This window comes from Ahaetulla prasina, chromosome 2 (genome assembly GCF_028640845.1).
Source record: "Ahaetulla prasina isolate Xishuangbanna chromosome 2, ASM2864084v1, whole genome shotgun sequence".
In the NCBI taxonomy this organism is placed as follows: Eukaryota; Metazoa; Chordata; class Lepidosauria; order Squamata; family Colubridae; genus Ahaetulla; species Ahaetulla prasina.
This window is the reverse complement of record NC_080540.1, coordinates 257280597-257305604: the sequence shown is the minus strand read 5'-3', so window position 1 is coordinate 257305604 and position 25008 is coordinate 257280597. Positions and strand designations below refer to the sequence as shown.

General features: G+C 37.7%; 1 protein-coding gene across 1 annotated transcript in view; it reads right to left on the bottom strand.

Moving 5' to 3' along the window:
* Positions 1 to 9434: 9434 nt before the first annotated feature.
* The window catches only part of SLCO4C1 (solute carrier organic anion transporter family member 4C1), a 93096-nt gene continuing 77522 nt past the window's right edge, over positions 9435 to 25008 (bottom strand). The window contains exon 14 of the mRNA XM_058170369.1: positions 9435 to 9566. Coding sequence (XP_058026352.1) covers positions 9487 to 9566 — 80 coding nt within the window. The 3' untranslated portion in view covers positions 9435 to 9486. The remainder of the gene's footprint in view (positions 9567 to 25008) is intronic.

Here is a 25008-nt window from a genome sequence, read left to right as displayed (position 1 = left end):
TAGGAGTTGGAAAGGCTCAGGATTTTATGAACTCTGTGGCAACATTCATTTAGTTCTCAAATAATGTTGCACCAATCAATGTATTTGATTACCTTTGTTTAAAAAATTTCTGGATGATATGAAGATGAAGATGAAGAACAGACTGTGAGTCTGGTATGAAGTTCTGTTGGGTGCCTGGTCAAATGTTGAGACTGGAAGATGTCAGGGTGTCCTTCAATAATGATTCCCAAGTGGCCTCTTTCTGTCAGAAGACCTTCAGAGGAGGATATTGAGATCACACCTGCCAGCTTCTTTAGAACATTAGGATGTAATCCATTCAATGGTGGTGATTTGAACTCACTTAGAATCAATAGGCATTCTATTACCATGTTCTTGCTTATTTTGACTTGCACGCCTATAACGGCTTCTACAGTGCTGCTTTTGATAGGTTGGGTTATTTTTTCCTTTTGCATAAAGACAGATGCAAAGAAGAGCAACAAAGATGATTAGGGGACTGGAGGCTAAAACATATGAAGAACGGTTGCAGGAACTGGGTATGTCTAGTTTAACAAAAAGAAGGACTAGGGGAGACATGATAGCTGTGTTCCAATATCTCCGGGGTTGCCACAAAGAAGAGGGAGTCAGGCTGTTCTCCAAAGCACCTGAGGGTAGAACAAGAAGCAATGGGTGGAAACTGATCAAATAAAGAAGCAACTTAGAACTAAGGAGAAATTTCCTGACAGTTAGAACAATTAATAAGTGGAACGACTTGCCTTCAGAAGTTGTGAATGTTCCAACACTGGAAATTTTTAAGAAAATGTTGGATAACCATCTGACTGAGATGGTGTAGGGTTTCCTGCCTGGGCAGGGGGTTGGACTAGAAGGCCTCCAAGGTCCCTTCCAACTCTGTTGTTATGTTATGTTAAGGTGTTAATCCATTCAGCTTTCTTCCTGCCTGTCAGTTTTTTGACATCATCTCTGATTAGTGGTCTGATCTTTCCTTGACTTTTTTTTCTTGTTCCTTATACAGTGAAAAGAACATTTTTGTGATTTTTGGCATTTGTTGCAAGTCTGAGATCATTCTGAACTTTAGCCTTCATGACTCCAGCCTTGCAGTGATACCATCGAGTGGTATCACTGGAAAGAGCAGGGTTAGTGTTTTTATTCCCTTTTCCTGGTTTCTAGGAGCAAAATGGGCATATTAAGCTTAATTGGGGATTTAACACAACATTTGATTCAAAAACAATACTAGAAAATTATTTTACTGCTATTTTTGTGTCATGGTCGCAGGGGCTTAAGGGAATGTAAAAGAAGTGCCTGGGCTCCATGCAGTTCATGAGTTCCCCATGTTTGCATTATGGTTCACTCGGAATAGCAATGTGCTTTTGGCAAAGCAGATTTGCACAACTAGCAAATCCATCCCATCATAGATCCTCTGAGGCTTCAAAATGCAAATTCTAAAAGAAATAATTGTTCTCTGGGTGCTTCCTTTGCCTGTAGCTTGCTAGGTATGGAAGAGATAAAATAAACACCATATTTCTGAATCATTTCCTTATAAATGCAATGAAGCTAGAACAGACGCAATTGCTACCCAGGAGTATTCAAAGCAGAGGCTCCTGCCATATTTCATCTCTTAATGCACCAAGGATTTCAGAGCTGTTTATTCTTTCTAAAATTCAGTAACTAGTTATTGTTATTTTAAATATATACATATATATATTATTAAAATCGTATGATAATTGAATTTTAATATCATTACTAGATTATGGCCCTCATGGCACCTAGCAGTTTTAATAAGTTTGCAGAAAATGGTTTATGAATTATAATATCCCAATTTTTTAAATGGAAGATGAACACTAGCTTCTTATATGATGTAAAGAGATTTAAAGATTCTTTCTCATGACTGGTGAGAGATATGGCTTGGTTCATTTCTGGAGTGAATTTACATTATAAATTTAAACTTGTGTGTCCAATCACACTTGGCCAATAAAAAATGCTATTCTATTCTATTCTAAAGTATTTATTTTAGTGGTTAATGTTTATTGGTATAAAAATATCTAACTGAGATGGGAGACTAAAAGACAGAGAAGCAACTTGTCCTCCTGGAAACAGTAAATTTAATGACTTTATATGTGGAAACTTGCACTGGTTTGTTTGACCACCCTGTGGTGCTGGTTCCAGATGCAAATTCAGTGGTGAAATCTGGCTGGATCTATCTGGCTCATGCAAACCAGTAGGGCTGGTGGTGGGAGGCTCCGCCCACCCGTGGGACATCATTATGTCCCATTTTTGACCCTCTGCACACCTGCAGAAGAGGCACGAGTGAGCGTAGCAAGCGCATGTGCGCGTGTGCGCTCACATATCCAAACCGGTAGCGAAGGTAAGTACATTTCACCGCTATGCAAATTCCTTTACAGTATTTAATTCATAATAAAGCTGACCCTATGTCCAAGAGATGAAAACAAACATTATTCTCCAGAACTGTGACAATCTGAATCTACTTCTTTCCAGTTGGTTCATCTGTTCATCACCATATCATCATCGCTGATCTTAGAATTCATATTTCAGTCTGTAGTTTCTAGAATTATTCTGCTTTACATAGTTTATATCTTGAAATCTGGATGGATGGTTTTTGAAAGAAACAAGTTTTTAAGTTTCTTAGGATTACAACTGGCCTGGTTTCAGCTGTGATTAATTGTTATTTGAAAGAACTGGACACCAGGTGAAGTCTGGGAAGACTGATCTATCCAGCAGAATGGTATCAGAGCAGAATGGTAGAGTTTTGATGGCAAGATTCAGTAAATCTCAACTTGTTATGTTATGAACAACTCTGGAGGAACTAGCAATATCCAGATATGTAAAGCTACATTATTATAGCAGCAATAGCAAAAGCCTAGGATAATACAAATAACTGTAAATAAATCCCCTCAAATTCCATGTTAATCTTTTCTATGTTGAATTAGCCTACTTTAGTAGCTTGCAAAGCAGGGGTGAAATCTAAAAATTTTCCCTACCGGTTCTGTGGGTGTGGCTTAATTGGTGGGTGTGGCTTGGTGGTAAGATGACTGGGTTGGCGTGGCCAATAACAAAAAAATAATAAAAATAATAAATAAGGTATACAAAACAATAAGAGGTACCAAAAACCAACTTTCACACTTTACACACACACAATACAACACAACTGACACACATAATGTAAAAGCAGCTGCACTTCACCCAAAATGGCCCCTGCAACAAGCAGGAACCTCACACTTTCACACTTTACACACATACAGCACAACTGACACACACACACACACACACAATGCCACATACATCTTTGTGAGATTTTGTGTGCTTGCGTAGTTAGAGTGAAACACTACAGAAACACACCAAATGAAACCTGCACAAATATTTTATTTTATTATTTTTATTTATTTTATTATTTTTATTTATTTTTTTAGATAAGGGGTCTCCAACCTTAGTAACTTAGATTGTGGACTTCAACTCCCAGAGTTCCTCATTCAGCAAAGCAGGAAGTCAAAGCAAACTGTAATCAGTAGCTGAAGAAAAATGCATGCCGTGCCCGAAAGGAGCAGTAATTATAGGTAAATGAGGAGGGGGAATTGGCTGGCCTTGGGTGGGGGCTCTTGTAAGTGGGGGCTGTTAAAAAGTGAGTTTAAAAGCCTGTGAGGATCAGGAAACTCCTCTGGGATCGCCAGAAGAGGCTTTTAAAACCTCTTCTTTTTCCGTTTTTTTCCCCCTTCGGCTGAAGAGGGTTTTTTTAAAAAAAACTTTTAAAGGGTTTTGATGATCTCTGCTCAGCCCCGCGATCATCAGAGGGTTTTTTTTTACTTTTCAAGGCATGTTTCGGCTGAAGAAAAACTGCTTTAAAAAGTAAAAAAAAACCTCTGCTGATGGTGCGGCTCAGCAGAGGCAGGGGGTGGGGCCAGGGATTTTTGCTACCGGTCCTCCGAACCAGCAGCTGCCATCGCTACCGGATCGCCCGAGCCGGTCCGAACTGGGAGCATTTCACCCCTGTTGCAAAGTTAGGAACAATATTCATTACAGTATATATTTTCACTTCCATCTTACTCATATTCCTACAGGCCTTCAATTTTTCAGAAAAGTAGTCATTTCTCTTATATTACAAACTGCTTCACTTTTTAATGAAGTTGTCTACCCTAGCATTGTCATAACCAGATGGACAGAAACTCTCTGGGCCAAAACTAAAATCAATCAATGTCTTCCTCTGTGTCCAATATCTCTTGAATTTCACATACAAAATCATCATCCTTTGTCATGGACCAAGAGCTTTCTTGTTATTTCACTAATAACATAGTCACCCAGAGATGCCTCAAATTGAGAGGTGGGCAGGATATTAGTTAATGAATTAATTACTTAATTAGGAAGTGGTGCCTTACAAATGATATCCAAGGGAATAGATTATTATTTTAAAACTGGGAGATAACTTTATTAATTCGTTTCTTCATTCAGTTCAGTGCCTTCTCTCTATTTTGACCAAAAACCTATTGTCCATGAGAGAAAATAACAGTGAAAAGACAGGAAACCAAATTTATTCAGGGAGGAGACAGAATCTGGGGAAAACAAAATTTGGGGAGAACAAAATTTGAGGATGGGAAATTTGTTTTGGCGGAGAGAAGAGTGAAAGTTGAAGGCAGCCTGGTAGTGTTGAAGAGGTAGCTGAACAAGTCCTATATTGTTTTTCCTATTGATCTTTGGAGGCCTGTATGTCATTGTCTGTCTGTTTCTGTCTGTCTCTCATTAATATTCTCTCAAATCCTCTTCTTATTTTTAATCTGAACTCCTGGTTCTCAATATTTTCTTCTTCCCCCATGTTAAAGAAGGAAAGACAGAGAAGTGGGCTTTTTATCATAGTATATAATATTCCCAATGAAGTATTTGTCCTTTTGAACCCTGAACAGCTGTCTCTATATATTCTTAATGGACTTGGTTCTGCTTGCTCCTATATGCTTTGCTAAATATGGACTTCAACAAATGAATTTGACGATTTCAATCCAGATTTACTTAAACAGTTTCCCTTCCAGAACATCCAAGAATTATTCAAAGTTTTCATTTTGTTAGGAAAAGGTAGGAGGGATCCTAAGTTATAATGGGAAGCAGGGGTGGATAACCACCCACCGGTCTTCTCCAGGGCTAAAGACTAACATTAAACAATATATATCCGTGATGACAAACCTATGGTACGCGTGCCACAGCTGGCATGCAGAGCCGTCTCTGTTGGCATGCAAGCTTTTGCCCAGCTCAGCTCCACTGCGCATGTGGGCATGAGCCTCCCGCCGACCAGCTGATTTTTGAGATGTGCAGGGGACAGAGCATATGTGGGAGACATGCGCGCATGCGTGGGGGGGGGTAGGGGTTGCACATGCATGCACGGGGAATGTGGGGGGGTGCAGCACCCCCCACGGCCCATTTTTGGGCCTAGGAGGCTCCCAGGAGATGCCCAGGAGGCTCCACATGGCCCATTTTGGATGCCAAGTAAGTGCAGGGCCCGCACGGAACCTGAGGAGGGCGAAAAATGGGCCTTCCGGAGGTTCCAGAAATCCAGACATGAAGAGAAAAAGGTTAGCCATCACTGAGTTATATTGACCCAGTTGCTTTCAGAAATATGTCCCATTTCTCTACATTAGTTGAAATCACTTTGATGTTCCTGGCTAGAAGATTCACATATTTGTGAATTTTGGGCTAATTAATCAGGAGGAGGAAAAAAAACTGTTTTAAAATTAAAATCTGGCACATATCTAAAGAAAAAACCTGATTAATGAAGCAGCAGGATACTAAGACCTCCTGCCAGCATTAATAAATTTAAGTTTCTGTAGCTATCTCCATCCAGAGAGACAAACTGATCATATGCTGTCATCTTGTGAACACTTTAATTTGAAACTGAGGATTCATTAAGTATTTATGGAAATTTAGAATAGTCCTGAGTGGAGACCTTCTTCCATAGCAAAGAAGAACATACAAATTGATTTTGTTTATAACCAGATATAGGAAGCACAGGAGAGGAAGGAGACAGATTTATAATAGTAGGCCAGTGTGTTAATACTAGTTTTCTTATCAAAACAACAGCCCAATAATTTCTTAAAACAAAGGTATAAACAAGAGTGCTGGTTATTTGATTTTAGGAAGAAAAGCAGGTAATCTATTAACTGATTCAAAACATTTATTTACATTTAAAATGATTTTAAATTTATTTATTCTGCACAAGTTCCCATGGGCTCCATAAGGACAGGTTTATGAAATTAATTTTGACTAGCTACCAGCAGTTGGCATATATTTGCAACAGTAAACAAGGAAGCATAGTCATCTAGTCCTATCAGCATTCCTATAAAAATAAACTACAAACCTCTTTTACCATTCAAGTTTCTTCTGCATTTGTTACCATCTTATTAAAGGATCTCTTGTGAGGGCTGCAAAGCGGTAAACTATAAATCAGAAAACTCCTGTGATAACAAAGGAGAAATTGAGGCTATAACAAATATACCTGCAGCATATTAATATTTATAGGAGACCCATTCACACACACACACACACACACACACACACACATATATGAGCATAAGTATGTAATAACTATATTAATTGGATATAATCAAAGGAAATAATAGGACAGGAACGGTAGGCATGTTTGTGCTTTTATGCATGCCCCTTATAGACCTCTTAGGAATGGGGTGAGGTCAATAGTAGAGAGTTTTTGGTTAAAGCTTTGGGAATTTGAGAAGAGACCACAGAGTCAGGTAGTGTGTTCCAAGTATTAATAACTCTATTACAGAAGTCATATTTTCTGCAATCAAGATTGAAGCGGTTGACATTAAGTTTAAATTATTGTTTTCTCTTGTATTGTTGTGATTGAAGCTGAAGTAGTCTTCAACAGGAAGGACATTGCAATAGATGATTCTATGAGTTAAACACAGGTCCTGTCGAAGGCGGCGGAATTCTAAGTTTTCTAAACCCAAGATTTCAAGTCTGGTGGCATAAGGTATTTTGTTGTAATCAGAGGAGTGGAGAACTCTTCTTGTAAAATATTTCTGGACACGTTCAGTTGTATTGATGTCTGAAATGTGGTATGGGTTCCAGAAAGGTGAGCTGTATTCAAGAATTGGTCTAGCAAATATTTTATAAGCTCTGGTTAGTAGTGTAGTGTTTCTGGAGAAGAAGCTACATAAGATTAGTTTTACAACTCTTAAAGCCTTTTTTGCGATGTAGTTGCAGTAGGCTTTGGCACTTAGATCATTTGATATGAAAACTCCAAGGTCTTTAACAGGATGGGGGTCATCTGTAAGGTAATGTCCATTGAGTTTGTATTTAGTGTTTAGATTCTTTTTTCCAATGTGTAAGACAGAGCATTTGCTGGTTGAGATTTGGAATTGCCAAGTTTTTGACCATTATGACATAAAGTCAAGGTCTTTTTGAAGGGTAGCTGTATTGTTGGTAGTGTTAAATAATTTGACATCGTCAGCGAAAAGAACACAATTACTTTTAATATGGTCACAGAGATCATTAATGTATAATATGAAGAGTATTGGTCCAAGAACACTGCCTTGGGGAACGCCGCTATTGACAGGAACAGGATTTGATAGGGCACTGCCTATTTTGACAACTTGTCTGTTCGACAGGAATGCTGTTATCCAATTGTGGAGGGTTCTGGAGATGCCGTAGGATTTTAGTTTAAGGAGACGTTTGTCATGTACCACTGAGTCAAAAGCTTTACAGAAGTCAATGTAAATTGCATCTATTGCTTTGCCCTGATCAAGATTTGGAGTCCATATGTTTTTGCAGTGAAGAAGTTGTAAGTTACATGATAATTTTTTTCTAAAACCAAATTGTTTATTAGAGAGTAGGTTGTTTGTTTCTAGGTGGAGGGTAATGGATTGGTTGATGATAGATTCCATAACTTTACAGGTGACGCAGCATAGAGAGATTGGTCTGTAATTTTCAACTAAGCTCCTTTTTTGAAGACAGGGATGACCGTGGCTAGTGACCAAAGTTTGGGAAGGGAACTGGTCGTGAAGGCTTTTCCAAAGATTATGCTTAGGGGTTCTGCTATATTAGTGGAAAGCTTTTTTAAGAAGTATGCACATAGTCCATCAGGTCCTATAGATAGGGATGGTTTCAGTTTGTGAAGAGGTTTTTCAATATTTTCTTCAGTGAAATCTATATGTGTTAGGTTGTTGTTGGTGCGGTTGGGGAATGTCAGGTAGGAGCCATTACTGTTAACAAAGACTGAGCAGAAGAATGTGTTAAAGAGGTTTGCTTTAACTGTTTCATCATTATTTTCTTTGCCGTTAGATTCTTTTAGTGGTGGGATGGATCTCGAGTCATTAAGTTTGTTGTTCACAAAATTATAAAAAGCACAATTGGAATTTGTGTGCAGAAGGTCTTCTTCTTGCTTGGTGTGGTAATTGGTGCATTTAATTTTTATTTGGTTGCATATATCTCTGTATCGGTTTTTGAAATTAGCTACATGTCCCTTTTTGTTTTTTCTCCAAAGGGAATTTTTTTATTTGGATTGAAGCTTTTTTATTGATATGGGTAATTTGTTTTTTCTGATTTTGGTGGTGGTTTGTGATTCGTAGAGTTTAATTACTCTATTGACTTCGAGTAAGAAAACTCTGTAGTGGTCTTCAGCAGTGATACAGGTTGAGAGTAGATTTTGCCAGTCAAGAAATGAGAGGTAGGTGTTTATAAGGTCATAGTTGGCTTTTTTGAAATTGTAGTTTGGAATACTATTATTATGATGATTTTTGTAAGGGCGTATATTGAGACAAAAGTCTATCATGCTGTGGTCACTGTTGGAAAAGGATTCTTTTATTTGTAGTCCATAAATTGAGTTTGTGTTGTTGCCGAAGATGAGGTCAAGGCAGTTGTTGATTCTTGTATTGTTAGTTACTAGTTGTTCAAGACCTAGATTTGTGACAGCGTTGTATAGGGTAGTATGGATGGGTTCAGTTGTACATTCATTTGTTATCCAGTTAATATGAGGTAGATTGAGGTCACCCAGGAAGATGAGAGAATATGGGCAAGAGGTAGCCCAAGTTAGTAGTGAGGTTAACTTGTTCGCATGTGCGATGTTGTAGTCAGGGGCTCTGTACATAGTAGGAATCGAAGTATGGTGTTTAGAGACAGGTCGCATACAATAGTTTCAGGGATAGCAAGTTTATGTGCAACTTGAACATTTTTTAGATAACTATTCCACCTCCTCTGTGGGTTTCATGGTCTGATCTAAAAACATGGTACTCTTTGTCTGAAATAATGGAGTCAGGGATGGATGAGTTCAGCCATGTTTCACATAAAAATATAATATCAAATGTACCATTGTCTAACATGAGTATAAATTCAGGCAATTTGTTTACAATGCTTCTTGCGTTTATCAATTTGCATTTAAGATCTGCAGCATTAGGTGAAGAGGAAATAAGGGGCATGCGTACCTAGTTATTGATGATAGTTGGTTGGAGGTTCTGATCCACGGATGGTTGGAGGTTCTGTTCAACGTGTAGTTGGAGGTTGGTTGGTTGAACTACGATTGGTTGAGCAGTGGATGGTTGAGCAATGGATGTTTGGGGGTTCTGTAAGAAGGATGGATAATAGTTGAAGAATTGTTAAAGAAACAATAAGGGTTTAAGCAGTAGTTTTTCACCACAGAATTGTAACTCTAAAAGTTTGGCTCTAGTAGATTTTTGCATATTTTCTTCAAGCAAGAGTGGAGAATCCTTGACCGTCTAAATCAGGGATGTCAAACTGGTGACCAATGGGTCAGATGCCTCACATGCAGGCCACGCCCATGCCAGTTCCATGAAGGGAAAAAATGTCATGAAATGTCACGTGACAGCAATGTGACATGGTGAGTTTGACACCCATGCTCTAGATGTTGCTGAGCTATAAGCAATTTCTCATTACAGGAAGGATGCTGGAAGTGGCCACAATTCCCTAGCCAATTTGAAAGATTGTCAGGGTTCCAAGTAACACACCCAATAAAAAAAAACTCTGAGACTAAGAGCTAACAAGGATGCGGTGGCTCAGTGGCTAAGATGCTGAACTTGTCAATCAAAAGGCCGGCAGTTCAGCGGTTCAAATCCCTGGTGCTGTGTAACAGGGTGAGCTCCCATTACTTGTCCCAGCTTCTGCCAACCTAGCAGTTTGAAAGCATATAAAAAATGCAAGTAGAAAAATAGGGACCACCTTTGGTGGAAAGGTAACAGCATTCCTTGTGCCTTTGGTGTTTAGTCATGCCAGCCACATGACCACGGAGATGTCTTTGGACAGCTCTGGCTCTTTGGCTTTGAAACGGAGATGAGCACCGCCCCCTAGAGTCGGGAACTATTAGCACATATGTACGAGGGGAACCTTTACCTTTACCTTTTTTAACAGCCTTCACCTTGGATCCCATGCTCAAAACAGGGAGAACACTTTTATACAACCTCCTACTAGGTCTGAAGAGAAAAGTTTTCTATCAGTGTGTGCTACCTGCTCTGACATATGCTGGTGAAACATGGACACTAACCTCACAATCGGCATTACAAAAGATAGAAAGACCTGCACATGGATTAGAGAACAACAAAAGAATATGATAACATCAGGAGAGTAAAAGAATTGAAAGGAAATGGGCTGGTCACATAGCAAGAAGAACTGATGGCTGGAGGGCCAAGGCAGTCATAGAATGGAACCCACTTGGTAAAAAGCATCCACGAAAGAGACCTAAAACAAGGTGGATCAATGACATCAGCAAATATTGCCGGCCCAATTGGCAAAAGAAAGCTCAGGACCATATTGGTTGGAAACATGCAGAAGAGGCCTTCATTCTGCAGTGGGTTAGACAATGGCTACAATGATGATGATACATGGAATAACAAGTATAACCCTTCACCCTCTATTCATGTCAAAATCTATATTGGCAAGGATGGGGCAGAGAGAAATAGAATAGAATAGAATAGAATAGAATAGAATAGAATAGAATAGAATAGAATAGAATAGAATAGAATAGAATAGAATAGAATAGAATAGAATTTTTTTAACTGGCCATGTGATTGGATACACAATGAATTTGTCTTGATGCATATGCTCTCAGTGTACATAAAAGAAAAAATACCTTCATCAAGGTACAACACTTACAACAATGATAGTCATAGGATACAAATTTAACACTTAATGATACAACACTTAATGATAGTCATAGGGTACAATTAAGCAATCAGGAAACAATCAATTACAGTATATAAGCAACAAAGTTACAGTCATAGGTGGAAGGAGATGGGTGATTGGAACGATGAGAAGATTAATAGTAGTGCAGATTTAGTAAATAGTTTGACAGTGTTGGGGAAATTGATTTTTTAGCAGAGTGATGGTGTTCAGGAAAAAACTGTTCTTGTGTCTAGTTGTTCTGGTGTGCAGTGCTCTATAGCGTCATTTTGAGGGTAGGAGTTGAAACAATTTATGTTCAGGATGTGAGGGATCTGTAAATATTTTCACAGCCCTCTTTTTGATTCGTGCAGTATACAGGTCCTCAATGGAAGGCAGGTTGGTAGCAATTGTTTTTTCTGCCGTTCTAATTATCTTCTGAAGTCTGTGTCTATCTTGTTGGGTTGCAGAACCAGACCAGGCAGTTATAGAGGTGCAGATGACAGACTCAATAATTCCTCAGTAGAACTGGATCAGCAGCTCCTTGGGCAGTTTGAGCTTTCTGAATTGGTGCAGAAAGAACATTCTTTGTTGTCCTTTTTTGATGACGTTTTTGATATTAGCTGTCCATTTTAGATCTTGCGATATGGCAGAACCTAGAAATCTGAAGGTTTCTACTGTTGATACTGTGTTGTCTAGTACTGTGAGGTGGAAGTATGGAAGGGTTTCTTCTAAAGTCTACCACCATTTCTACGGTTTTGAGTGTGTTCAGTTCCAGATTGTTCTGGTCGCACCATGAGGCTAGTTGTTCAACCTCCCATCTGTATGCGGATTCATCATTGTCTCGAATGAGACCGATCACTGTTGTGTCACCCGAACTTCAGTAGTTTAACAGATGGTCTTTGGAGATGCAAGATGTTGTAGGATGTAGTGCAGAGCCATATTAACAGCATCATCTGCTGATCTATTTGCTCAGTATGCAGATTGCAAGGGGTCTAACAGCAGTATAATGCTTGCCCAAAAAGAATACCTTTATTTCAATGAAATCCTTATTGGCTTGCCAATTTTGGCCACAAAGAGTTTGTTGTGTTTGAAAATGCCAAGGGTGAAAGTTTTTACTGCTGCATGCTAGGCTTTGATACAGACTGCAAGCATTGCATTTACCTCTGTGAATAGGGACTGCAGGGAAAAAAAGCTGTTGTTTTTATTTCTTTTTCTTTAAAGTAGCAGACAGTTGACTGAAAAGACTTTACGGCTTTTGCTAATGTCTCCAAGGAGCTGGTGCTTTTCTTATGGCAAAATCCTAAGGTTAAACAGTGGAAAATACTAAGTTAAGAACTCATGCAGCTTTGCAACCTCCAAAGTTATGAAAACAGAGGGGCTTATCTCAGTACATAATCCATTAGAAATGGAAATTATTCTTTCTTTAGGGATATATTTCTATAAGAATATTTTTAAAACTCTATTCTCCAGAACACCAGGAAGTCAATTTCATAGGTAATGCACATGGAACATAGAGAGAGAAAGATGAAAAATCATTCTTAAAAAACAATTTTTCTAAATTAAGACCTTTTTTTTGCATTTCATCAAATGGTTTCATCTCTTGGCTAAGATTAAAAATGAAACTGGCTTTAAAAAGAAACAGTTTGAATATTTTTTATGTTGCTCAAAGGAAGCATGTTCTCTTTGGAAACAAAATTAGATTTTTAAAATTAAAATCCTTTTGCTGGTGTATTTTCCCATATATTCTCAAAGGGATTTTTAAAAATTATATCTAGTTACTTTCCTTATTCTTTATTTTTTCTTGTTCCTATTGTATTTTATTGCTGTTATATTCTGAACTGCCAGAGTCATCTGGAGACAGGCAGTGTCTAAATTGAATAAATTAAATGTGCTATATATTCTGCAATATATTAATTTAGTGATCAGCAATCAATATGTTACTAGATATGTCAGGGTGTGACATATCTAGTAACAGTTATACCTGTGAAGCATGCATCTTCTTCTCCTGAAATTTTTTTACATAAGACACTGAAATCTTTTGTCATGAACTCATACCTCCAGGCCATACATTAACCCATTTCTCTGAGTTACAAACAACCATTAGCAGCCCCTTATAGCTTTATCAGATACCGGAAAATTTCAGCAGTTGTGTTGTTTACTGTTATTTCAGAGCCATTAGGCTTAGTAGTTCACCACCCACCTAATATTCTTCTTTTTTTCAGGTGATACCTAGGAATACATATTTTTGCTAAAAGTGGTGATTTTTATTACTTTAAAAAAATACATTAAGGTATTATCATACCCACACAGCTTTCAAATCTAAGCTTTGGTTTCTGCCATTAAAGAGAATAAGAAACTATCTACCTGTTTTCTGATGGCCACCTGATCATATTAATAAATTGCTCAGTAGGCAAAATTGGCTGGATTTATTTTACTTATTTATTTGTTTTTGTCACAACAATATATGTAGGTATCATACAAAAAGATTATATAGTATATAAACACATATATGACTAAATATAAGGAGGTATAAGCATATATATATATAGGAAGAAGAAAAGAAAAACAATAGGACAGGAACGGTAGGCACGTTTATGCGCTTATGCATGCCCCTTATGGTCCTCTTAGGAATGGGGTGAAGTCAATAGTAGAAAGTTTTTGGTTAAAGCTTTTAGGATTATGAGAAGAGACCACAGAGTCAGGTAAAGTATTCCAAGCACTGATGATTCTGTTACAGAAGTCATATTTTCTGCAATCTAGATTAAAGCGGTTGACATTAAGTTTAAATCTATTGGTTGCTCTAGTATTATTGCAATTAAAGCTGAAGTAGTCTTTGACAGGAAGGACATTACAATAGACGATTCTGTGAGTTAAACTTAGGTCTTGTCGAAGGCGACGGAGTTCCAAGTTTTCTAAGCCTAGGATTTCAAGTCTGGTGGGATAAGGTATTTTACTGTTTTCAGAGGAATGGAGAACTCTTCTTGTAAAATATTTCGGACTCATTCAATTGTATTGATGTCAGAAATGTGGTGAGGGTTCCAAACAGGCGAGCTGTATTCTAGAATTGGTCTAGCAAACGTTTTATATGCTCTGGTTAGTAGTGTGGTGTTTTTGGAAAAGAAGCTACGCAAGATTAGGTTTACAACTCTTAGAGCTTTTTTTGCTATGTAGTTGCAGTGGGCTTTGGCACTTAGATCATTTGACATGAAAACTCCAAGGTCTTTAACGGGATGGGGGTCCCTGCAGTTCTCTGTGTTAAACTTTTGTGGCCTAGGTTTTTATATGGCTTCTGATTGCAAGTTTTCCCTGAATACAATAAATATCCCTTCATTGATATGAGCATCTCTGGTTGGTCTGTGAATTTATCTCAAGCTTGGAGACACACATCATTCTATGATCAATGAGGAATACTGAGACAGAACAAAGTCAGTAGTCAGGACTAAAAATAAGTAAAAATCAAACCCAGAAATCAGGATCAAATGACATACTGAAAGTATATAGTAGAATATTCTCTTCTTTTGTTCCAGTGTTATCTTGTTGGAAGAAATGTCCATCTGGGTTCAGTTCCAAGTGGGGATAAAGACACTGGAAACATGGAGACTTCTTGGAAAGATGGTTTAATGGTGGTCAGGATCGATAATGAAATACATCATCTTGCACAATGGGATCTATACATACAGTATATTTTCAATATTTGAGGATATTGATGCTTGTATCTATATTTAAGCAACTTAGGCATTTTTAGCATATTGGTATGCAGAGCCATTCCATCAAGCATTTGCCTTAAGAGTGCTTGGAATTTATTCCAACATGTTAACTGCTAAAGATAATCTCATATTCAAGGTGAGATAGGAATTAGAAAACATCTTTTCTTAGCCTGCCAATGTGTACCGTGCATTGGTGAAATCCAATTTTTTTTACTACCAGTTCTGTGGGCGTGGCTTGGTGGGTGTAGTGTGGTTTGGTAGGCGTGGCAGCGGAAGGATACTGCAAAATCTCCATTCACTCCTCATTCCTGGAGGAAGGATACTGCAAAATCCCCATTCCCTCCCCACTCCTGGGGGAAGGATATTGAAAATCTCCATCCCCACCCCACTCTGGGTCCAGCCAGAGGTGGCATTTGCCAGTTTTCCGAACTACTCAAAATTTCCGCTACTGGTTCTCCGAACTGCTCAAAATTTCCGCTACCGGTACTCCAGAACCTGTTGGATTTCACTCTTGGTACTGTGTCTGCTTATGTACAATATAAGTGCAAAAAATGGCTACTACCAATACATTTTCAGATTTTAGTATTATTACTTCTTTAAGGCTTCCAGAGAAGAAAAAACTCTTTTAAGCAGCAACAGTGGCACTCAGTGGTCATCTACACTATTGACCACTCTAGAAATTCCAATGTTTTCACTGAATTTGTACAATAAATCTGGTGGTTCTCTCAGCTCTAGACATACTGCATTGATCATTTACAAAACCTGAAGAATTTAGTAGATCTCTGGGACTACCCCAGGTGTCATGTGTGGTACATTTATAGTTCAGTTGTCTGAAGTTATATAATTAATATGGGAAGTAAAAATTCTGAGGGTCATACTTCAGTAAATCTAATCTGCTTCATGTTCTCACTTAGGTCTCAGTATAGATCCTGGGATTATTAACACAAAGTAAATAGCAATAAGATAAAGAATCCAGATATTTAAGTAGGATGTTTGAGAGACTTCTTTTTGGAAAGGAAATTTCCTTTCCATCTTCACAAATGGAAAACTATTTTGAGCTACATTTATTCAGCCTTTCCTACCAGGGTGCCCTTAAAAGATACTGAACGCAACTTTGGGAATTCCCAGCCTATGTATTTGAGGAAAGAGAACAAAAGTAAAATAGAAAGAAGTTCCCAAAAGATGGGAATTTGGACTCCATCATGAGTCCAAAAGCTTGGAAGACAAAACTTCTGGTCCTGGTGATTGACTCAGATTTGATCTCCGAAAGAAAAATTCTTATCAGGTGTATTTGCATCTATTTTTAGGAGCATCTGTCATTCTTATGAACTCACTATTTCATGGCCCAGCCTGCCTCCATAACGATTTACGGCAGGGGTCTCCAACCTTGGCAACTTTAAGCCTGGAGGACTTCAACTCCCAGAAGATTGGGGAATTCTGGGAGTTGAAGTCCTCCAGGCTTAAAGTTGCCAAGGTTGGAGACCCATGGCTTAGGGTGAACAGGAAAATAAGTTCCATTTTCACAGACTAGCTATGATTGGATTTCTCAACTAAATTACAGACATCAACAGCCTCCAAACAGTCCCCAGTTTTTAAGGAACTGATGAATGTAATTTGCTAAGATGCTTAAATCTATTTCTCATCATCACTCCTTCTGTATTGGCATCAATTATTGTTTACAAAAAGGTCTGCTTTCAATCCAGTGTTTAGCCCATTCATATCTTTCTGAATCTTGATTTTGTTTCCTATGCTAGCAATATTTCATTGTGGATGTCACTGCAAAACAGAGAAACATCTGCTCTTCATGTTCATGCAAGTCATTTATAAAAGTGTTGAATTCTGCCTAAGACAAAACTTTCTTGCCCTCCATTAAGACTCTCCTCTAGTTTAGAATAGAATAGAATAGAATAGAATAGAATAGAATAGAATAGAATAGAATAGAATAGAATAGAATAGAATAGAATAGAATTTTTTATTGGCCAAGTGTGATTAGACACACAAGGAATTTGTCTTGGTGCATATGCTCTCAGTGTACATAAAAGAAAAGATACGTTCATCAAGGTACAACATTTACAACACAATTGATGGTCAGTATATCAATATAAATCATAAAGATTGCAGCAACAAGTTACAGTCATACAGTCATAAGTGGAAAGAGATTGGTGATGGGAACTATGAGAAGATTAATAGTAGTGCAGATTCAGTAAATAGTTTGACAGTGTTGATGGAATTATTTGTTTAGCAGAGTGATGGCCTTCGGGGAAAAACTGTTCTTGTGTCTAGTTGTTCTAGTGTGCAGTGCTCTATAGCGTCGTTTTGAGGGTAGGAGTTGAAACAGTTTATATCCAGGATGCGAGGGGTCTGTAAATATTTTCATGGCCCTCTTCTTGATTTGTGCAAGTTCAAACTGCCCAAGGAGCTGCTGATTCAGTTCTACAGAGGAATTATTGAGTCTGTCATTTGCACCTCTATAACTGTCTGGTTTGGTTCTGCAACCCAACAAGAAAAACACAGACTTCAGAGGATAATTAGAACTGCAGAAAAAATAATTGCTACCAACCTGCCTTCCATTGAGGACCTGTATACTGCACGAATCAAGAAGAGGGCCGTGAAAATATTTATACAGAGACATTATTTAACAGTTTGTTAGGTTTGGTTCCATCAGCTGTGGCTTCAACTACTAGTATGAGGAACCATGAGGGCCGCGGTGTGGCTCAGGCTGTAAGAAGCCTGTTATTAAAACACAGCTGCCTGCAATTACTGCAGGTTCTAGTCCCACCAGGTCCAAGGTTGACTCAGCCTTCCATCCTTTATAAGGTAGGTAAAATGAGGACCCAGATTGTTGGGGGGGCAATAAGGTGACTTTGTAAATATACAAATAGAATGAGACTATTGCCTTACACACTGTAAGCCACCCTGAGTCTTCGGAGAAGGGCGGGATATAAATGTAAACAAAAAAAAATGGTGATGCAGTGGTTAGAATGCAGTATTGCAAGGTAACTCTGCCAACAGTCAGGAGTTTGATCCTGACCAGCTCAAGATTGACTCAGCATTCCATCCTTCCGAGCTCAGTAAAATGAAGACCCAGATTGTTGGGGGAAATATACTGACATTTGTAACCCGTTTAGAGAGTGTAGGAAAGCACTATGGAGCATATCAGTCTAAGTACTATTGCTATTTTCTTAAATGTGTCCCTTCCCCCCAAAAAAGGAATATATAGAAGTTTATGGGATTCCTGCAATGCTATTAAATAGATTAACAGGACATTTTTTTCTTCATAAATTATGACTAGCATCTGATATTTTAATCATTCTTTTTGAGATGCTCAGAGGAAAAATTACAATTGATGAACTGTTTTTGAAATACAGTCAGTAGTGTTAAAAAATATATTTTCATTCTAATAAGGACCAAACCTGTCTTGAATATTTAGGCACCTAAGCCATATTCCATGACTGCTCAAAGAAAATTACCAGTAACTCTAATGTCTATAACCTTCTTCTGTATTTGGGGATTAATTCACCTTGTCTGCCAGTATCCTGGAGTATAATTTATCTGTTACCTTCAATATACTTACAGTTTGTTTAATTGTGTTTTGACTTACCTGAATTTGATGTATAGTCTTCCTTATATTGTAGATTATTTTTCACATTTTTCAACTAAAAATAGCTCTTCTTATACCAGACAATTAAGACTAAATATGAGCTTGAATAATTCTGTTTTCAGTTCTCTCCATAGTCCATTAAAATGTATCACATTCTTCAAGTAGCAAGCATTTTATTCTTGTCTTTCTTATAGAATCTTTCATAACGACTTAACTCACCCTTCTAACCAAATCTTTATTGGTTGCAACCAGGGCTACCTCAATCTGGTGTGCAAAATATATACCACATGAGGGCACCGTATGAGAGGGGGCACCATTTCAGGTAAAAAAAAGAGAGAGTAAATAGAATCGAATAGAATTTATTGGCCAAGTGTGATTGCAATATCACAATACAGGTTCACTGACTTGCATTTACACACTCGTCATTAAGACTGGTGATAGGAACCTATACATGTGACTCAATAGGCTATTTTTCTTATCTAATTACATTTAGTATATATTTAATATAAAAAAATATTTTGTGGGAACTAAGTGGAATTCTGCACAAGGCACCCTTGTATGAGCCCTATTAGCAATTTGTTATTTCTTGTTATAAACTTCATCTTTTATCATAAATATATTTGAAGAGTCAACTTATAAGAAGGGAACAACAGTATAAGAATGGGACAACAGTAGCCACAATAGTTTCTTCTGAAGTTTTCCATTTGCCATTGTCAATGGCAAGTTTTGCAGCTGTCTGTTCAGAACCTTCTATTTCTCTAATTCCTTTCTTTTTCAATTGTGTCCAACATTCTGAAACTGACTTTCCTAAAGTGCAGGTTAGATGTTCAGCCAGGACTGTTTTCATGTTCCCGCAATTTTTTACTTCAGCTATCAGTTCTTACTTATTTGATTGGAACCATTATTCCTTCTTCTGACATAAAGTCAGAAAGGACAAGTTTACTTTTAAATGTAATTAGCTGTGTTACCAAAGCACAGGTTACCAAAAATGTTAATTATGGATTTCAGAGACTATGAAGTGTGACACAATTAAATACAATATTCTAGCTAGTGTATTGATAATTTATGTATTAATATGATATATTAGCCGTCAGTGAGCGGAATGATTCAGAAAATTACAAACCTCCATGGGAATAGCTAAAACCAAGACAGAAATATACATCATATTTAGAACATGTTTATTATAAAATGTTTATTATCAGAAAATAGAACTCATTTTACATAGTTTTAAGAATTGATATAGTCAGAAACAATGATTTTGCAAAGAGGTGTGCCACCATTACTAACAAGATACTGCTAAATGGATTTAGATAATTAACAAAGTGTACAGGGGGGGGGAATCATCATTGGATTCCCACACTTAACAAGTAAAGCAAGACTAATGTTTTTACAATAAAAATGCTTCTTCAGAACTTCAAGGATGATAATTTGTATTTCACAACCCAATGCTGCAATTCATGATGATCTTAAATGGATGAAGAACTAACACGATATATCAAATGTCCAAGATTTCCTTTTTGCCCACATTATTTAAAAAGTTGATGCAAGAACTCATTTTGTTCTTCTTCAGAAATTGCCACCTGCTAGTGCTAAGATATTGAACATTTCAGCTATTAAAATTGGGTGCCTGATAGGAATACCTCTTTTGTAATTTGAATGAAAAGTTTCCTTGTTTATATGCAGAAATCTATACGGCAAAACCAGTGATGGGATTCAAATAATTTAACAACCGGTTCTCTGCCCTAATGATTTCTTCCAAAAACCAGTTCACCAAACTGCTCAGAAAGTTAACAACCGGTTCTCCCGAAGTGGTGCGAACTGGCTGAATCCCACCACTGGGCAAATCCATCTTTGGATGGATTAAAAAAAACTTGATCCCCATCTTCTTTGACTGAAGCACATACCCGAAGTAATCAAAGTTCACTATAACCATTAGAACAGAGGGGAGAAAAATCCTCTACTAAAGTTCCTTCATTTTAATTAAGTATCCAATTTATATGTTATATAGTGCATAGCAGAATTATAATTTTAATCAATTGAATCAATAAAGATTTAATTGATTCATTGGAGAGGCAAATTTTACCAGTGAAAAAGAGCACAGAAGGTAGATTTTACAGATACTTTTGGTTCCTGGTGTATTGCTGAAATAGGGAATTAATTTAAAAAGTCCCCTTTAAAAATTAACTGTAGCTTTTGCTTATTGCGCAGCTAACTTCTGTCACACTTCAGACTCTCAAAAGGACATTATTACCAAAGTTTAGGAAATATCTAAATATGCTCAAATGTAATTCAGAGATCAATTAATGTATTAAATGACAGGTGATTAATCAACTGAAATTATTTAACCAGTAGACAGCTCTAAGATAATAATAAGAAATAGTGTATTCTCTTACAGTCCCCAGGTTTTCCCATGAGTGCCTTCATTTAAGTTGGAAAGTATTTATAGGGACTTTAATAAGGTATTAAATCATGCCTGTAAACCTCAAATGAGCATTTTGAAGCAGGATCAGTTTGTAAGGTTATATATTTTTAGGAGGGAGGGCTATCATCTATTGTTAGTTTTCTCATGACCTATCTGCTTTGTTTTGATTGTAATAAACTGATTTATACTAACCATGATGGTTAAGGTTTGCCCTGGTCAACGTCTACCTGCTAGTTTAAACAATTCCAAATCTGTTTGAGATCCTTGTAAATTAGACCAAACCATAATGTGTGCAGATAAAAGCAATGTTAATGGTCTGTCTACAGGATTATATCTATACATAGACAGGCAGCACCTTGTTTTGATATATAGTATATTCAGTCCCTGTTGGTGACATGTTAGCATGAATGTCGGCAGGTTGTATGGGGTAGGGTCTTTCCATTAAAGGAACAGAAGATAGTCCCCTTCTTTTGCTAGACACCTCTGCTTCTGATCAAGGATAGGGTAGGATGGGACTTCCAGGTAAATCAAGAGTAGGAAGTTTCCGTCCCCCTTCCCCATTCCCAGTGACTGGTTTCTGACAAATGCCTAAATCCGCCATTCTAGCCATTGGTCAAAAACCCATGTCCTATTATAATGAGAGCTATTGATAGATGTTTTGCCCACAGTTCATGAAATTTTGGCTCTTATCCCAAGTCTTAGGCAAATTGATGGTTTGTTGTTCATATGAAAAGTTTGCCTTCCAGACATGTCTGTTTCCTTTTTTATTGAGCTTAACTTTTAAAATTTAAGTACCCAGAGTTATCTAGAGTTGAGTTTAACAGCCGGTAAATTGTATTAAATAAATAAATAAAGTCCACCCATCACAATCCTTTCTCTTTTCCCTCAGTAAATTGCTAGAAGGGTTTCATTCTCCAGCCTCACTGCAGCGTAGAGGATGGAAAATAAAGATGAGCTAGATGAGCCAGTGCAAATTTGTGATGGCCTGAAATGGAAGCAACATGTTAGGCCAGCTGTCCTTTGAAATAGAATTTTCCTCACAGGATTGGTCACTGTCTTTTGTCCTACAATTTCTATGTATACAGTCTAAAGGCTTCCTACCTAGGAGTTGTGGTCTGTCGGCTGCCGGTCCCTCTAGCGGCTGAATCAGAGGAGGAGGAGGCATGGGAATCAGGGTCATCAGGGCAACCTGGGAGTTCCAAGGGGGAAGACGGAATGGAGCTGGCAGAGAGAGAGACAGAGGTGGAGCCTGGGCCATCCATCAGCCCTTAGGTGGAGAATCAACAGCCCCCAGGTCTGGAGGTGGTTGACGAAGAAGAGGAGGAACAGCTGGGTGCAGTGCCTGACATGCGGTTACGTAGAAGACAGAGAAGAGGAGAACAATGGAAAGCCGTGGGCTGATCCTGGGGAAGGAAGAGCCACTACTGCTAGTGAGGCTCCACCTTAGCTCTGGAGATAAAAGGCAGGGGGCAGAGATGAATAGGTGTGGCAGACAACTATTCATCTTCCAGGCCGGACGGACTTGTTAGCCTGTGAGAGAAACTTTTTGCCAGGGCTGCCAGCACTCCTAATAGAAGAATCTTTTGAGTTCACATCAGAGGGTCTGTCTGTTTGGGGCGTGGGATCAGAACACTATGTATCTTTCTAGATGTGATGTACTATATTGTGATTTGATGTTTGATAAGAAAATAATTGGCTAATGGGTTGCTGGATGAATAGCACTAATAGAGTCACTACTGTTTGCACTAGCTTAAGTTAATGTTTTAGAACCCTCTGGCATTTTCATGACTCTGCCCATTGCCAAGAGTTCGATCCTGACTGGCTCAAAATTGACTCAGCCTTGCATTCTTCCAAGATAAGTAAAATAAGGAGCCATATTGTTGGGGCAATAGGATGACTCTGTCAACTGCTTAGAGTGCACTGTAAAGCATTATGAAGTCTATGTGCTATTGCTATTATCCATCCATTAATGTTGAGTTAATGTCACTATTCTCTTGAGCTGAACCAGCAGGAGAATGGGAAAATGGTTCATTCAGCAACATCTAATATATCTTCTATGCTTATGTTTTGTATTTTCACAGCGTAGTGATAATGTTCCTGGCACAAGTTGAGTATAGAATTGTTCTGCTCAAACTAACTTATGTACTAAAGTACAATAATTGTCCCTTGTGATTAGCTGTGGGAAAAAAAAGATGATCAATACTGGACATCTAAATATATTACTTAAGGGCACAGTATTTTTGCTTTTAAATGTTCTCATTTAATATAAATTAAATTTTTACTTGGAATATTTTAGATTGACATGATAACTTGATTACTCCCACCGTTTAACTGGATTTCATCATAATTTTTGTAGTTGCTTGATGGGTAATCTAATAATTCCAGCCTAGAGAAAACTGGGGTGCCTACAATTCAGTTTTAAGTTATCTATGATTTGTAAGGCTGTTAAATTAGGCAAGAAGGAAACAATACATGCAGTAAAATCACCATTATTAAGATTATTTGCTAATTAACAATTACAATTTAAGATATACTCTTATACCCTAAACGGCAGTATAGTTACCTGTACCTCCCCTTTTATGGACACACCCAGCATGTGTATAAAATCTTCTAGTCAAGAAATGAGAAAGAATGAACCCATCCCAAAATATGAACCAGGATTTTGTAATCTACGTCCCGGAATAACAACTAGATGTATTCCCTAGAACCCCTTAAATTTTCAGAAATTTCTTCCAGTTGGCAGTAAGGCTTGTGACATTTCAAAGGATGCATTCTTTTGTTTCAATAAAGGAAAGCAAGAAAGATAGAGGCCACAATTGTCTGTAAACTACTAAGAAGAGTCATAGGTTTAATGCAACAAAAAATAAGTACAAGTGCAAGCTTGCTGTAGTGGTTAAGGTGTTGGTTTAGAAACCAAGAGACTGTGAGTTATAGTCTCACTTTAGGCATAAAAAAAGACAACAACTGGTGACTTTGGGCCAGTCACACTCTCACAGTCCAAGTGACCTGACAGGATTGTTGTTGTGTGAAAATAGAAGGAGGAAGAAGAAGAATATTGACATGTTTGAATGATTTGTATATGAAAAAAAGGCAAGGTTAGGCAGCATTTTAAAAAATGTTGCAAGCATTTCTAGCATTTATAGCATTTTTATACATTTATGAAATAAGATAGGATTAGAACTAACACAAAGCAAAGAACAGTAGTTAAAATGCCACAAGTGGCTAAGCATTTAAAATTAGACAATCAAAATTAAGCCAAAACAAGACAATCAAATATTCAAATAATGGAATCAGAGATCAGCTGAACCAGTGGTAGTCAACCTGGTCACTACCGCCCATTAGTGGACGTTCCAGCTTTCATGGTGGGCAGTAGGGGTTTTGTCCGATACTGAAGCACTTTCCTTTTTTTAAATTTAATTGACTTTTTAAAAATCACAAGCTTCCTATCAAACAGGAAGCAGCAGGTGAAGCTAAGCAAGATCACATCAAATACCTGTAGAACTAGCAGAGGGGCCCCCGAAGGCTGTGTGCTCTCCCCACTTCTCTTCTCTCTGTATACCAATGACTGCATCTCCAATGATCCATTTGTTAAGCTACTGAAGTTCGCAGATGACACAACAGTGATTGGTCTCATTCGAGACAATGACGAATCCGCATATAGACGAGAGGTCGAACGACTAGCCTTGTGGTGCAACCAAAACAATCTGGAACTGAACACACTCAAAACCGTAGAAATGGTGGTAGACTTTAGGAAAAACCCTTCCATACTTCCACCTCTCACAATACTTGACAACACAGTATTTTTGCTTTTAAATGTTCTCATTTAATATAAATTAAATTTTTACTTGGAATATTTTAGATTGACATGATAACTTGATTACTCCCACCGTTTAACTGGATTTCATCATAATTTTTGTAGTTGCTTGATGGGTAATCTAATAATTCCAGCCTAGAGAAAACTGGGGTGCCTACAATTCAGTTTTAAGTTATCTATGATTTGTAAGGCTGTTAAATTAGGCAAGAAGGAAACAATACATGCAGTAAAATCACCATTATTAAGATTATTTGCTAATTAACAATTACAATTTAAGATATACTCTTATACCCTAAACGGCAGTATAGTTACCTGTACCTCCCCTTTTATGGACACACCCAGCATG